Source organism: Ursus arctos, unplaced genomic scaffold (genome assembly GCF_023065955.2).
Source record: "Ursus arctos isolate Adak ecotype North America unplaced genomic scaffold, UrsArc2.0 scaffold_10, whole genome shotgun sequence".
Classification (NCBI taxonomy): Eukaryota; Metazoa; Chordata; class Mammalia; order Carnivora; family Ursidae; genus Ursus; species Ursus arctos.
The window spans coordinates 77,413,948-77,431,165 of record NW_026622764.1 but is presented as its reverse complement, the minus strand read 5'-3'; the positions used below and the strand labels follow the sequence as shown (position 1 = coordinate 77,431,165).

At 31.9% G+C, this 17,218-nt stretch overlaps 1 protein-coding gene across 3 annotated transcripts in view; it reads right to left on the bottom strand.

The window, feature by feature from the left end:
• PSPC1 (paraspeckle component 1) overlaps window positions 1–17,218 on the bottom strand; it is a 101,093-nt gene that overhangs the window by 26,478 nt on the left and 57,397 nt on the right. The window contains exons 7-9 of one of the 3 annotated variants that reach the window (XM_048215741.2): window positions 9,286–9,343; window positions 5,862–6,031; window positions 2,971–3,841 (exon numbers count right to left, since the gene is read on the bottom strand). The exons of the other annotated variants lie outside the window; for them this stretch is intronic. Of the exons in view, the coding sequence (XP_048071698.1) occupies window positions 3,656–3,841; window positions 5,862–6,031; window positions 9,286–9,343 (414 nt within the window). The 3' untranslated portion in view covers window positions 2,971–3,655. Of the gene's footprint in view, window positions 1–2,970; window positions 3,842–5,861; window positions 6,032–9,285; window positions 9,344–17,218 lie in introns of those variants that run through there. 3 annotated transcript variants of the gene reach the window in all.

The window sequence follows — 17,218 nt, the reverse complement described above, 5'->3', positions numbered from 1 at the left end:
CTGGGAAGCTAAGTGTGTTTCATTTTACACAACTGTGGAAAACAATTATGTAAAGTGAGCACACTAAAATTGTTTCCCATTTTTAGAAATTTAGTTCTGAAGGGTGCAGGAAAGGAAATAATGCTCTTGAAAGTATGACACTACTCTTGATTTACTTAATCATCATTTGTTTAGGATGAAATAAACCCACACAGGTCTATTCAACTTAAGTGATGGACTTGCTACTTACTTTGAAGTAGTTCCCACCACTCCCCTCCACCCCGCCACAAATAAGTCCATGTCTACAAATATCTATCGATGAAGTAAGCACAGGAACATATTTACAACTGTTTAATTTAGGAGTTAGATATGTGGGTGTTCACTAACTTTTTTTTGAAAATAGTAAGTCTGACTTTTCAAATCATTAGCACTGTCTTATATTTCAGGAACATATTTTAACATATTATTAGATATTATAACACAACAACACAAAGATTTAAATACCAAAGTACTCCAGAAAATTTCCTCTATTTTTTCAAAATAATGTATCCCTTTTATTTCTGAGAGTCCCATTTGACACTACATTTCAAACCTTTTTTAAACATAAACTTCATTACATTCACAAGACTTTTTTTTTTTCCAATCACACACTTATTTCAATCACACACATGTACCTTTTTCCCATTCAGAATCTAGGTTGTAATTATCAACCAAAACCCCAAATATTAATTAGTGACCATTAATCATTCACACTAATATTTAGTAATTATTATAGACTTTACATATAAACACCAAGTTACTGAAATGTTCAGTATGTTTTTGAATAAAATGTAAAGATGTAATTTCAATTAATATGTGAGAAACAAGATCCAACATTCCATTAATGTCCTTGTTGATAATTTCTATTTCTTATATTCTGGTGAAAACAGGTTATTTTTTCCCTAATATTACTGATACTGTTGGGTTAAAAACAAATATTTAATCTCGTTCACTGAACTCAGTACTCATTATAAAAAGAAAAATCCAAAAATTCAAGGAATAACAAATTGGGTTTTATGAAATATGGGTGAACCAAAAGTTCTTTAAAAACTAGATCTGTCGAAAAACAAAGCAAAAACAAAAAACAAAAACAAAACAAAAAAACTAGATCTGTCAAGAAGAAAACCAATTTATTTATCTTCAAAACAAACAAAAATGGGGAAATTTTGACAAAATAATTAGGAAAATGAGTGTTCCTTTATTTTATGTACATTAATTACATACTAATAGCTAAAATCATGACAGAAAAAGAAATATAGTATTGTGATATTATAATTCTGAGATTGTTTCATATTACCTTTTTATGGAAAGAATTATGGTACCATATGACAAACTCACACTTATTTAAAAAAGCTAATACTATTATTTATTTTTATAGCTACTGCTTTTAAGCAAATGACATTCAAATATCTTCCCCAGTATGTATACTAATTCACAAGAAAAAATATTGACTGAACCAGCCACAAAGTTGTTTATACAAAAACACTAAAAACTGAATAACTGGGAGTTCACAGATGCTCCACTTGGCTGTCACTCAGAAGCTGACTGTTCCCAGGGTAAACTTGATAAGTTCTGGAACAAAGATTTTCTTGATGCAGGGAAAAAGCTGTGTAGAACTCTGTTCTTGGAGCCAGAGTTGAGCCGGACACTAGAATGTTCAGGAGATTAGGACATCTCTTTGCGCACTGGCTTTCAAATGTCCTTGAATCAATGTTACAGAATTTCACAGCCTTGGCCAAAGACAGCTTGGTATTAACATCAAAGGATCAAGTTTTTCCCACTCCTAATTCAGCTCTGAAGCAAAATACAATGCTAGCAATTACCTAGGATTATATGAATAAAAATATAGATGATGGGAAAGGTATATTTAGGTGCAACAGATATCATTTAAAAATTATAGTTAATGTTAAAACTCCCTACACTGCAATTAATTAAAATAAATTCCACTCCCTGCCAACTCATACACGTGGAAAATGTGATGAGAACAGTCTTTTTTGACTATTATTTACAGTCTCCAAATCATGTTTTCAAAGATTTGCCAAAAAACAAAAGCCTATTAATACTACAAATTTTAGAAAATTCCATCCATACAGCTGTATCTAAAAAATGTGAAATAGTACACAAGAAAAATGCTAAAAAGAATGCATCTCAATTTTGCTTTACAACTGCTTTCATGCAAGATTTTAAATTAACCAAGTTTATTTCCTTTACAAAGTATGCCTTCCAGCATAAACATATCCCCCCATGCAAAAATGAGTTAAGTTTTACATACTGTTCATTTCAAAACAGAATATTTTTCATAAAAATGCTAAAAGCATGATACAGTAACACACTGAAATGTTATGTGAGAAATAACTATGCTATGATCAATGGCTGATGCATTAGATTTGTGGTTGAAGGTAAATATATAATTCCTTAAATGTAATTTTAAATTAAACATGGCTAACATACAAAATTTTAAATATAGCAAGGACTTTGTTTTAGAATAACAATTATACTGTGATAAAAATCAGTTTCTTTCTAGTACCAAAAATCAAACTTCGAAATACATATTTGACAGTAGAGGGATCTAATCTGATTCCGGTGACCTCAGCCCTGTCCCAAATTAATTCCTCTTTTTTTTTTTTTTAAATCACCACTTGAACTGCATCCCTTGGAAACAAACACAACTAGCCAGTCAGACAAGTTTACTGGAGAGACTTACCAAACTATAGGAAGATATTTACAACACCGCAAAGTTAATCCATCTTTAGTACTTCTATAAACAACATTCTCAAGAAATGCCAAATTTCTTCTAAATCACACCAAATCCTCACTTAACATCCAACCTAACAGTATTGTTTGATTGTAAAAGAAAATTTAAAGGGTAAGATCTAGATAGTGACACCAAATAATAGATAAGATTAAAAATAGACATTATTTTATAAGCAAAAGAGATTTGCCTCCAAACAGTTTTTTTTTCCAAGATTCAAAAGGTTTATTTGAAAAAAATCAGCACAGGACAAAGATATCCTTAATATTCCTTCTCAGAATATTTGAATATTCAGAATCTATATGAAATGTAGACAGCAACTCTGATTTCACAGAAAGAACATCAATGGTTTATACAAATGTAAACCCATTCCCACATCCCTCCCCAATGTACTATCTATCCACCCCTTACTGACATTAGCTTTCCTTAAGCTTCTACCATCAGTGCTACTTGCAAAAACTAAAAAGCAGAAAATCATTTTCATTTTTAAATGGTTGGGATTAATTAAAGCAACCGAAGTATTACTGTTACAGCAAAGTTCAGTAAAACTATGAGAGAATACTACTAATAACATGTGTAAATTATCCAAGATGATTTCTTTATTGAGGTTAACTACATAGACTTCACAGTTCTATGGCATACTTACAGATAGCTAAAGTCACAAACACATTTTAACATTCACAATGATGAGCATCATCATTACCATTCTAATCTACAAAGCTTATGTATGAATAAAGAAAAATACAAAAACCTCAAGTTTTACAAAAGAAAAACTTTAAGTCTACATACATTAACAATAAAACCATTTCTTCCAGGTAACAAGTAAAAGTGTAAAGGCATACCACTGAGGTTTTTTTCTCTAAATAGCCAGGAATGAAAGAATGTTTAATATCTACGACGCTTATTAGGGCCCTCAAAGTTGCCCCCTTGGCTTCCTCTACCAAAACCACCAGGACCACCACTAACAGGACCTACACCACTCATTGGTGCTTGAGGGGTTTCAGAACCTGTTCTACTCCCCATAGGTGATCCCATCTGAGATGATGGTCCTTGAGGAAATCTATCATTGTGCTATAATACCACATAATAAATATGAAGTCCATTTGGAACACGCCAAATGTAAGTGACAAGAAAAATTGGCAAAATCCCAAGTGGTGGTGTCATGAAGTTCAGCAGAAAGTCCAGCAGAATCAGGATCACACATAAAAGGAAGAAAGGAGCAATTTAATTAGTTACTACGTTAAAAAAAAAAAAAGCATCTGAAGAGTTACAATTGCTAATGCTATGCCCCAATTTCATGAAAAAAAGAACTGATTTTAAGAAGGAAGCAAGTGCCATTTTAAACCTAATCAGTATTACAACACTGTTCTGATCTCTCTTTTTCTTAAAAGTTTATACTGCATATAACTGTGCTGTGTAATAAAAAATATTTTTTTGAAAATCAAAGCGATAAAACTGGGGAGCAGCATCACATTGAAAAAATAAACATTTAAAAAATTTCAACAGCAATGCTTTTAACAAAGAAAGTACTAGTACAAACACAGAGTTATAATTTCAGTATTAAAACTTTTGAGGTGTTCTTCCAGGAAGACTATTTAATAGAAGAATAGATATAGCTTTTAAAAACCGACAATTTACTAATATGTACTACTAAAAGCACAATTAAATAAATATCTGAATCCGATGCTTTGGAAAACTTTACAATAATGTTAATCTCAAAAGTTGACCAGAACTCCCTAAATGTCACTGTGAAAAAGACCAAGGGTGATATTTTTAAAAAGGTTACAATTTCAGAGGGCTGGGTGGAAAAACGGGCCAGTTAATATTACTTTAAGTTACTACAGATGATTATATGCTACAGTAAAACTTAACCAAAGTAGTCAAAGTTTTTACTTAGCTTTCAGACATTTTACTATAAAATAAATCCTCCAGAGAAGGAAACAAGTACACTAATTATATCATGCGCCATCTGACCATTGTAGATACTATGGCACTGCCTTTTTATCTTTGTACACAAACACTCATTAAAAAAAAAAAAAAACTGTTAGCATGTCCAATTTTTCCAAATTTTTAAAAGACTGCATTTATTAAAGTAAATAAATTTTAAAATGATGAAACACTGTATCCATCAATTCTAAGACACACATTCACTTTTTAACATCTCTGAAATCAGTATGGATTTACAGTAGATGGCAAGTCTGAATTTAATTGGCAGTGCTTTTTCTTTCTTAGCAGCAATGGCGCCTTAACATTTGTTGTGGTAGTTCCAAAACTAAACTGCCTTTTAAATATACAATCAACCAATTTTCCTTTTCTAAATGTTATTTAGAACAACCATTAACAAAAACCAAATGAGAAAATGTTCTGCCAAGAGCCTCATTTAAATAGTGATAGACTTTAAGGAAAATGAGAAAAGTTATCAGTCTTGCTACTGATATTCAAGTAAAATAAAAACTACTGGAAAATTTTGCTTTTAAAATTATTTAACCCACACAAAGATATCTTCACACTGTCAAACCAAGACACAAACTGTATGCTTTTAAATTTTGTAACAAATATAATAATGAATAGTTCTATAAGACTGCAAAATGTAAATTTAAAATACACTTTAAAACTTTAATGTACATTATTTTATAGTTAAATAAGTTCCCTGAAATTAATCGTAAGTGATCTTTTTATTAAAAACATTGACTGAAAACTGTGTTTTCACATATACTGGAGTTTCATTCCCCACCAAAGGCAAGGAGTCCATACAGGAAAGAACACAATCTTAAAATACTTGACCTTTACAGTGAATACTGGTAAGAGGTGGATACACAATAAAAGCAATATAAAAATAACTGTAATTAACATGTATCTGCCATATACTTGAGTACAAAAGCATGCCATGAATGGTGAATGTTAACTCTTGTGATATGTAAAAATTGCCTCTCAAAGTCAACATATAACTTCACAAAATTACGTTTCCTTCACTGCATATTGACCCTTACCACCAAAATAAATGATGCCAAATTATGTTAAGTGTGAAGTTACCTTTGGGGCAGAAAAGTATATATTACTGAATACAAACAAAATGTTTATGATACATTACCACTGCTCCATTATCTGGCATCATTGGAGTTCCCATATTTGCAGCTCCTTCTGGTCCCATGGCAGGACCAGGACCCATTGGTGGGCCAGGTATAGTTCCTCTGTTGTTCATATTCATACCCATCATTGGAGGAGGACCTTGGTTACCAGCAGGTGCTGGGCTAAATGCATCTACGCAAAACAATCTATACTTAGAGCTGTCCTATCTTAGTTTAGTAAACATTAAAAATTTAACAATACTTACGCAAACTATATAACAACACTATTATCAATATCACTCTCCTTCTTTGAGAATGGGACACTTAATTATCTACTCTGTAATAGAGTATTACCTACACTACAGAATCTTCATCCCAAAATCAAATGTACATAAACAAATGAGACAACTATCAACTATTTTAGGATATCTGAGACTGTCAAAGCTTGAAAGGTTTTTAAAAAATGAGTACTACTTGCTGTAGTCTGCTTTTTAACAAACTACTCTCTTACAATGGTAACTATACTCTACTAGCTTAAATTAACAGCAAAGGATAAGCACTTGGAAACTACAAATATGTATACAAAGTTCACTAAAACTAACCTCTTGACTTTAATGTAAGTTACTGAACATATCCCAAAATTATAGGAGGTACTATTTTTTAACTTTGAACTTTACAGAAATAGGCAATCTAAACAAAACAACTGAAAAGGGTCATCATGACAAAGCTTATTTTTTAAAAGCAAATATAGATAAAATTTTAATAGAGCTATTTTTATTTTTTCGACATGCTAAAAATTCTGGAAATGGGGACAATCAGATACACTTCAAATTTTTTCATCAAAAAGATATCCACCAGGCCTCATGTTAATTGCAATAGTGTTTGAGCTGAAATATCATATTTATAATGGCCTCAAATACAACATTTTTAGGTTATCTTCTTTGAATTTTTTTATTTTTAAAGTACTCATACTCTTTTCCATTAAAAATTCATAACAAAGACTAACTCCAACTTAAGAGTTTTCTTCTAGTATTTCATTCTATAGGTCAATTTTATGACACTCAGAACTCAATTTCTCAAAAACACACTGTAACAGGAGATGACATTTTCATTCAAACCCAAAACTCTACACAGTATCTAATGCAGCTGACCTCTACATAGGACTGAGCCCAGGGAGCAGCTGGGAGGATAAAATCTTCCTCCCTACCAGTTCCTGGCAATATATATACCACTACTCTTTCTCAACCCAATCCCCAGAAACCTAGCCACTTCATGGGAAGAAATTACTTCCTTAATCCTAAAATGTTCTTGCCGATAATTCGAACACTGCTAATCCAAGAAAATTTCTATTCCCTTAGCATAGCTGTAAATAAAAATGTTTACTAGAATTCCATGACATGTCCCACATGGAAATGAGGAAGAATGGAGACACTATCTTTAAGGAATATTAACTTTCCCTAAAAAGAACAGATCAAGGGATTAGGTTTTTCTTCTCTTTTTAATAAAACATAACTGTTACAACATTTAACTTGCAAGATTCAAATATAACTACACAACTATGGGTATAATAAAATAAATCAAAAATAACACTTCCAACTATCAGTAATTAGAGTCTTATTTCTAGCAATTAAGCTTTCTATCATACAGCTATAATTAAACTAAATTTAAAGATCAAAGAAATGTTAGAATTATCTGGTCCCCTGAAAAGCAGTTTTATAATCTATGTTTCACTTGGGAGATACACTGGTGATACAACAGAAAATCTGCCACCACATTCTATCAATGTAACTTGATAGGATATGACAATTTACTAATTCAACAGTGGCATTCAACTGCATGATAATGATTCATAACTCCAGTAAGCCATTAGGACAAAGTCTGACTGAATAAAATGTATATAGGAGAAAATTAAATGGACTGGACTTAAGGGGAGCTGAGAAAGTGCTCGACTATAATACAGTTCTCTGATGAAATAAAATGCCATAAAAAATTTTAGTTCTCCTAAATTTCTAAGTAAGGAATCTAAAGGTATACTCTCATTATTCTTCTGATAAAGTTGCTAACTAAAACAGAATGTTTTCAAGGTCTCGGCAATATCAGAAACACTTCATTTGCTTCTAATGTTAATGACAATCTAGTAATCATAATGGCATTTTAAGGTACCTACAATCCATAACTTCATACTTACAACCCTTAAAACTACCTGGATTGTATTATATACCATTCCACAATTTACTTTGAAAAGACATAAAATTGAACTAGTTATACGTTACTATATATTCAACTGTGTCTCTAGAACTTATGTACTAGAACTGTGCCTACAGAACTTATTCTTTGTTCACCAATTAATTCATGTATCCATCGTAACTAACTTCACAATTAAGATCTTTATAGGTAAGGGCCATGTATCACGCTTCCTTTGTATACCAGAGATGTTCAGTAACTTCTTACTGGTAGGTAAGAAAAATGACCAAATAAATAGCAATAAACAATTTTAGATGATCTGATTGGAAGTAGCAAATAAACTGCATGAGAAATAAGAGGGAAAAAGGTTGGTCACAGAAAATGTTCATTCCACATATTAGAAGCTTTAAGATTTTTTATTCCATACACTATATATCCTAAATACTACATGCTAATGGTAATGTAATCTTTACAACAATATGTACATTTTGAGTTATGTGAAGATTTTAATTTTGTGACAGTTTCTGTGGGACAATATAAAATGAATATATTAAAGATTTATCTAATTTTTAAGTGTATGACATTTAAATTTACTATTTCCCTCAATAGTGGAGAAGCTAATGTAGGCACTTTCTTCAAACCTTTATATCAGCTCTAAAACTCTGCATAAGCCCAGATGTATGAGACACATCTCATTTCCCAGACATGTCATAGATGCCTCCAAACAGTGCACTTCTGTGCACAATATAGTAGGTTAGGGCAAAATAAGCTAAACATTCAGTAAAATGAATAAAAATAACTCCACTTACACAAAAGGTTACCTTACCAATAAAAATTTATAAAATACTCTCAAGAAGTTTAAAAACACTACAAACTCAGAAACTACCAAATTTCTAAGAAAGGTAAAAAGCCAATTTGAAAGCACGAAATCTGATTTTTAAAAAATGTAACAACATAGCTGCATTACACCATGGAATAACTGAACAGGTTTCACGTTGTATCAAAACCTGGTTACAGGTTTCTTTCATTAAATCTATTAAAACATAATATACCTTTTTAGCCTTTAATGAAACAAAATTCTCCCTTTGCATGTTATTTTTAATATACTTATATTTTTTCCAACTTAATAAATATAAGAGATTTCACCATTACAAATGTTGGTTCCAAATTTTAGTTTGTTACCGATACGTAGACACCACAAACAGTATGTACAATTCCCCAAAGAATTACAAGTTACAGAAGGCTTTTGCTTCAAATCCCTACCTCCCATGTTTATTGCTCCACGGGGACCCATATCACCCATTCTCATTTCCTGTTCTCTCTGTAAGTAAGCATAGTTGTCACAGTCAACCTATCGATCTTATGACTTTACATTTCCCATCTAAAATCAAAAAGAAAAGAATAAATTGGGACATCACCTTCCATTAAAAAAAATTAAAATTTTCCAATATCACTCAATAAGAACACTGAAAAGAAACTTCAGTCTCCCAGGTCTGATATACCACAGTGCTTACAATACTCAGTTTATATCACTAGATTATCAATGTGTCAAATTATAAAATCTACCACAGAATGTTTTTAGTGTTCAACAAAGCAAAGACATATGCCTAGATTCCAAAAAAAGAAAAATCTAGTATTAATAAACACCAGGGCCAATTATTTCTTCCTCCCACAACACTAAAGTCTTAAAAATGACCATTACCCCTTTTATATTCAAATGTATTCAAACATCCAACACAAACCGCTGTGGGGCACTAAGCTAAAAATAAAGTTATATAGATAATTTTCATTGTTAATACACCTTTGCATTTTTATTCAAATACTTGAGCACTGTTTCACCCAAGACCTAAAGATCTGCCATGAAAAGTCTCCACAACACACAATTATTAGAAGTTCAACATAACACTGCTTCCTTTATTTGAACAAGGGTTTTACTTGGAAATCTAAATAAAAGTGTTATTACACAATTGGCAAGTTCTGAAACAAAATGCTCTTGAGGTTAACTGTGATACAAAAGGTCATGCAAATGACAAATTTCTAAATTTCAGTAAAATTCAACTACTTCTAAAAACTCATTTATTAACAGTAGTTATACAGAATTAACTTCAATGAAATCTCTAGGTGAAATTACTCAACATACTGTAATTCAAATTTGTACTATTATTTAATGATCTTTTCCACTATCAGACCAGTGTGTTAAATGTAGCAATCATAAAACACATTTTGAGAAAAAAGTAGTAATGTCTAAATCTTTAAAAAGCACAATTTTTCTTTTAAAAGCAATTCTTTTAAACTGTGCTTAAAATTCCACTTAGTAATACAAAATACCAGTGAAAAACACCTATAAAAGCTAGGGAAAAAAGGAAAAAGCCTATGGTATATGGCAGATAAATGCCACTAAGCAGCAACTAACTGCCCACATCTAACCTAATGACATGCCTCAAAATGTAACCGTTAATGAAGCTGTGATTAAAAAAGAAAAAAATCACACAGCATCATGAAGAAATGTTTGTAACATTATGCAGAAAATGTAAATCCCAAATCTTTCTCAAAACTATTTTTTTTAAACTTTCCTGAAACTAGATTTGTTTCTTCTCATAAAACATTTGGCTGGTGATGGATACTAACTAGCAAAACAGCCAGACTATTTCACAGAACGGATTTGTGATGAAATCATATGGGAAATACTATTTTATGATCACACTTAACACTATCATCAATAAATCAAACCAAGTTGTCATTTTCTCATCACTAGAACCTGATAAAATATTGACTGCTTCAGCATATCCAAAATCTTCCAGGTATTATTTATAGCAATACTTATTACTAAAAAGCTGGTTCCATTTCAACACCACAGTAAAATACTTGGATTTTTTGATGATGACATCTTTGGGGTTTAATTTTTACTTCTGGATGTGCCTTAACTATGAAAGATCAAGAATGCAGTATCTAACCACTAACAGAGGGTAATTATGACAGTCTTACTGTTTGAGACTTAAGTTTTCAAATCCCCCTTAAATATTCTGACATCCTAACTGGATGCCTGTGATTCACTGGTGGGCGCAAAGAGGGAGACAACGTTTTTATTACCTCCTTATAATTTCATCTGTACCTATCATTTTCCAAAATAACAATGTTTAGCTTTATTATTAATAAAGTTCAGTACTTTTAAAAAAACTGTTCTTAAATTATTCTATTATTCCATTTTCTTAATAGAATTCTGAAGAGATTAATATGCTAAGTACATCTATGGATTTTTTAAAAGCTTTTATTTATTAAGTTATCTCTACACCCAGATGGGGCTCTAACTTATGACCACAAGATCAAGAGTCACATGCTCTACTGACTGCGCCAGCCAGGTGCCCCAACACTTACGGTTTTTTAAGTCAATTATTCAACAGTGGCCATAAAATTCCCTTTCTGATGCTCTATTAGAAACTGGTTCCAAGGGCATCTGGCTAGCTCAGTCAGAAGAACATGCGACTCTTGGATCTCAGGGTTGTGGGTTCGAGCCCCATACTGGGTGTAGAAGTCACTTAAAAATAAAAGTCTTAAGAAAAGAAATGGGTTTTCCAGTTCTAAAATATCTTTCTTTAAATGAGATAATCAGAATGTCTTACAATAATCCAAATGTCTTACAATAATCCATGCTAATGTAGCATATCACTGCTAAAATACCTATATACACATAACAGCATTTTTCACTAAATACACATACACTCTATTTATTTAGTACTGCTGAAGTTTCCTTAAAGAAAAAGAGTACTATTTTATACAGCTTCACACATTAAGAAAAAGAGATGGTATAATTAGATGACAGATCATTTTTTAACTATTTTAAAGGAGCAAAAGAAGTTTTCAACTTCTTAGTCATATCTTAAGATTTTTTTCTAAAAATCCACTGCTACATTCTTCTAGTAAAATGCAAGGGTGAGAGATTATATTTAAAGGTAGCGGTTAGCAATGAAAATTAAGACAGTACCTCTCATCATAACTTGATTTATCAAATATCAGTAAGGAGAAACACTTGGAAGTTCACTATTAACTGTGTTCCCACCCAAAAAAGCAATACACAAGACCCTCACTTCTATGAATTCTAACATCTAAAAATAGAACTAGTGCACAACACACATGGTATTTTTGGAATACAAATTTTAACGCTTTATTATTTTACCAAAAATTAAGAGTTACGGTTTAACATGAAAAAACTTATATGTAAACAAAATCTCCAAAGACTGCACTGCAATAAGATAATAAAGCTATGATTAAAACTTGGTTTAATTAATTCAATTAATTCAACTACTCTTCATAGCAACCCTATAAAGTAGGTCTACTGTTATCCTATTTTAGAGATCACAAAACTGAGGCACAGCACTGTTAAATAACTGACTCAAGATTAAACTGACCTAAAAAATTCTGCCAAAATAGAGTTCATTAAATTTTTACCTTCACAAAACATCTTCACTTTTTTTTCAAGGATTCTAACAAAGCCTAACAAAAGGCAAGATTTTTAATTTATTCTTACTATATTCATAGGAAGTTGTGCCTTTCCATTAAAAGAATTATACATATGTATTCCTGAGCTTGTCACTGAAGTATGCTTGATTTCCACAGCAGACCAAAAAAGTAGGCAAAGTATGACTGATTTCCAGAAGCACATACCAAAGCAGCATTCCATTAAAACAATGGATCTCGGAGTGTGGTTGGAGTACTGAGTCTGCAAGACCCTTTCAGGAAGTGCACAAATTCAAAACTGTTTGATGTCTTACTAAACATTAGAACACAATTATGAAACTATCATCTAATTGGGCTTTTCAGTCTATCAACATTTGTAGGGATGGTGCACAAGCAACTGGGGAGGCAAAAGTCTTGGTATTTTAGCACAAATCAAGGTACTTACATTCAACTTTTACTAGTAACTATCATTGTTGCAAGGGAACAGCAGGCAGGACAGCAGAGTTGTCTGCCCTAACAACCAGTTTTAAAATTTCAACTAGAATACGTAGATGAATACATAGATGAAGCAGTTAAAATTATTTTTACTGAATCACTACATATTTTTTTAATAATTTATGCAACGAAACAAGATATATACTTAAAGCACTTATGCTGCATTCTGAAATAGGGTGGTTCTTCAAGAAAAACACTCTTATGATTGGGTTGTAAACTGAACAAGATGGCATCTGACAAACTATGATTACTGACTTGTGTACACAGAGATATCCCTTGTTTTTCAAAAGTGTGCATTACGCCACTTGGCTTTTATGAAAGACCTACATTTGTAGTACCTGTTTTTGCTAACCAAAAAAGGATTTTCGCTTTTATGGAGAAAGGGAAAAAGTGAATATAAAGTTCAGTGTGTTTTGCAGCAAGCAATTTAAGAGGCAGCACAAACCTAGAGCAGCAAAAAGTGCTACCACCACACTACTTTCCTGGGAACTATACTTAGCATCTCAGCATCAAGCTGCCATAGCTTTGAACTACGTGTGAATATCTGTGCTTTATCTAGATTTATTCTGTGCATCAGTTAGCAAGTTGTGTACTAAGGTATCAGAGAAGCCTAAGAGGTTATAATTTAGGTTCAGAAACTCTCCAAGCATTTTTCATAGAAATATTAATGGTAATTGCTTCTTCATTTTATGCCATTTTAGATTACAAAAGGTATCAAGGGAATGTTATACTTTGGGATAGCATTTGGCAGACATTTTCTGACAACATCAGTGGTTGATATTAAGAAATGTGATTTGTTTTTAATTTTGTGTAATAAAATACATTAAAATTTAGAAGATGTGCATAACTCAATGGATTAGTATTTTGCTAATATTTGGTATAGTCAAAATCATGCACAGGTAAAAACAATCCATTCAAAGTTCAAGCAGCCCAACGGATTGCAATGCAATGAAAACTACTGCAGTTTTCTGTAGTATTGAACAAAAATAACCACAATTATCTGAAAAGGTTAAAATATACTCGTCTCCATTTTACTAATTACTTATCTAAGTAAAGCCAGATTTTCTTCATGCACTTTAACCAAAAGAGCATTCTGCAATAGATGGAATGCAAAAGCAAATATGGGAAGCCAGCCATTTTCTATAAAGCCAAACATACATTAAACAAATTTACAAAACAGTAAAACAATACCACTCTTTCCACTACATTAAAGTGGAACATCAAGGAGAGCTGCAAAAATGTAAAATAAGGCCAGTGTTCCCACTATAACTCATTTTCTTTCAACTTTCTCTCTTATTTTCTAATATGGTAAACACTGATATAACAAAACAAAACAAAAGCTCTTAGAGGTCTTAAATAATTTTTAATAGTGTAAGAAAATTTCAAAACCTGAAAGTTTAAGAACCAATGCTTTTAAGTTCCAGTCAGTATTTGCTCATGAAAATAAAAGTAGAAAATCTACGCTAATGTAAAGTAACTAAACCAGTGCAAAACTTGACATCATTTTACGTAGAATAGGATCTTTCCTTCAATACTTAATACTCAAAATAACAACCTGTGAATTTAAAGATACTGTAGTTTATTTTTTTAGATAACCAAATTTTAAGGATTCACATAGTACACAAAGATAAGGCTAAAATAAAGTATGATATGAATTTAGAGGTTTAGAAAACAGTGAACTACATAAATAATGACAACATAATGTCAACCGAAACATTCTGTAATCAATGATAAAGATATATTCATTGACACTGATTAATCTAAATTCCTGTTTGAATGAATGCAGACTTAATGACCACGATCATCGTTCTTTAATCTGTATGTATCTTTCACGTACATTTCTGAAGAAGCCTCTAAGGGACTGTCAAAGGATTACCATGTACCATCTGGGTTCAATGTCTTGGTAAAGAAATGCTAAAATTCCTGATGTAAAAATACTGACACAGAACATTTAAATCTACTAAAGGAAATACAATTCTAGAGAAATGTCTTAAGTTCTGGGAAGTAACAAGATTCAACCTTTTTATAATTAAGGATTTCTAAAAATATATTTAGTACTTGGAAACGTCTTTTCCTTCACTAGAAATGTTTACATGAAAGAATAAAGATTATTAGATAGCTAGTCAAACTTTCAAGAGAGAAATTAAACTACTAGCAGCTGAAATACTATCTAACAAACAGAGCATACGTGGAAGTAAAAAATGGAAGAGAATCAATTACATGAAATATTAAGAAAATAGGTATAAAGAAAAAAATTTCAAAATAAAAGGTAGGCCTCTTTGCCAAAAATTACTCACTCATTTAAAAAGTGTTACAATACTGAAGGGTATGAATCAATAAAGTAATCTTTTCTTAATAAAAATGAAGTAAATTTAAACTAAAAAAGGAAGTAAGACATGTTCCCACTGATATAAATAATAGCATACAAACTTTCAAACATGAACAGAGAATGCTTGGAAGACTTAACATTTTTATTTCAAGTAATTAAAAATAATAATTTCCAAACCATACTACTACTAGACCCAGGGCGGGGGGGAGGGAGTATGTTTTAGGCAACCTAAGACAATCTTTCAATAAATACAATCTATGATGGTTTTTTTACCCTCAATTCGAATACATGCATTCCATGATATCTGCACCCATGAATACTGGGGAAATGTTCCTCAGTTTTATGACTGTTAAAATGAAATTTTACACCATCTATCACTGGGGAATTGCAAATTAAGACAACAATGAGATAACACAACACACCAATTAGAATGGCCAAAATTCTAAACACTAACAATATGTAGCGCTGACAAGGATGTAGAGAAATAGGAATTCTCATTCACCGCTGATAGGGATTATAAATGGCATATTTACTTTGGAAGACAATTTAACAGTTTCTTACAAAACTAAAGATACTCTTACATATATACAATCCAGCAACCATACTCCTTGGTATTTACACAAAGGAGCTGAAAACTTATGACTACACAAAAACCTGCAGATGGATGTTTATAGCAGCTTTTTCATAACTGCCAAAACCTGGAAACAACCAACATGTCCTTCAGTATGTGAATGGATAAACAAACTGTGTTACATCCAGACAATGAGACATTATTTCGCACTAAAAATAAACAAGCTATCAAGCCATGAAAAGACACACAGTAACCTTAAATGCTTATTACCAAAAGTCGATATGAAAAGGCTACATATTATATGATTCCAACTACGTGACATTCTGGAAAAGGCAAAACTATAAAGACAGTAACAGAATCAGTGGTTGCTGAGGATTAGGAAGGAGAAAGGGACGAAAGGCAGAGGACAGAGGATTTTTAAGGCCGTGAACTATTATGCATACCGAAATGATGGGTACACATCATTATACATTTGTCAAAAGTCCACAGAATGTCCACACCCAGAGTAAACCCTAACATAAACTGTGGTCTTTTGGTGATAAGGATGTGTCATTTTGATAGCGAAGGAGTCTGGATGTATGTTGGGGGAAAGAGATATATGGGAAATCTCTATCTTTGGCTCAATTCTGCTATGAATCTAAAACTACTCTAAAAATTAGTCCATTAAAATTTTTATTTATTTCCTTGTCAGAAGGAAAGAAAGAAAGAAAGAAAGAAAGAAAGAAAGAAAGAAAGAAAAGAAGACAGAGAGAGAGAAAGCACAAGCAGGGGGAGCGGCAGGCAGAGGGAGAAGCAGGCTCCCTGCTGAGCACGGAGCCCAATGTGCAACTAGATCCCAGAGTCCTGGGATCACGACCTGAGCTGAAAGCAGATGCTTAACCAACTGAGCCACCCAGGCGTCCCTATTAAAATTGTTTAATGTTTCTTTTTCAATAATCAATTATATATATGAATTTATACACTACAAGTTTTAGTCACGAATAATAAAAATTTGTTACTTGTTAAATTTCAAGTCAGAAATGAGAGGAAACAACAAATATAAGTAGGGGGACTTACAACTTAGCTCACTATATTCATTAACCTCAAGACAAATACCTCTTAATCTAGATTCAATCAATGTATTTTTAAAGCCTGGTTTGGGTACCTTTAAAAGATTATTCTGGTATCACTGTCAAATTCAGGAATTAACTGGAGCTTTTTAAAAACTAGGGTAGTTTTCTAACTGAAGATTAATTAAATCTAATTACATAAAATCAACATGTATCAAGAGACCGAAGGGAATAAGTATTTTAAATTAATTTTTTAAACAAATTCATATTCAACTGAGAATATTTTTAATCATATAC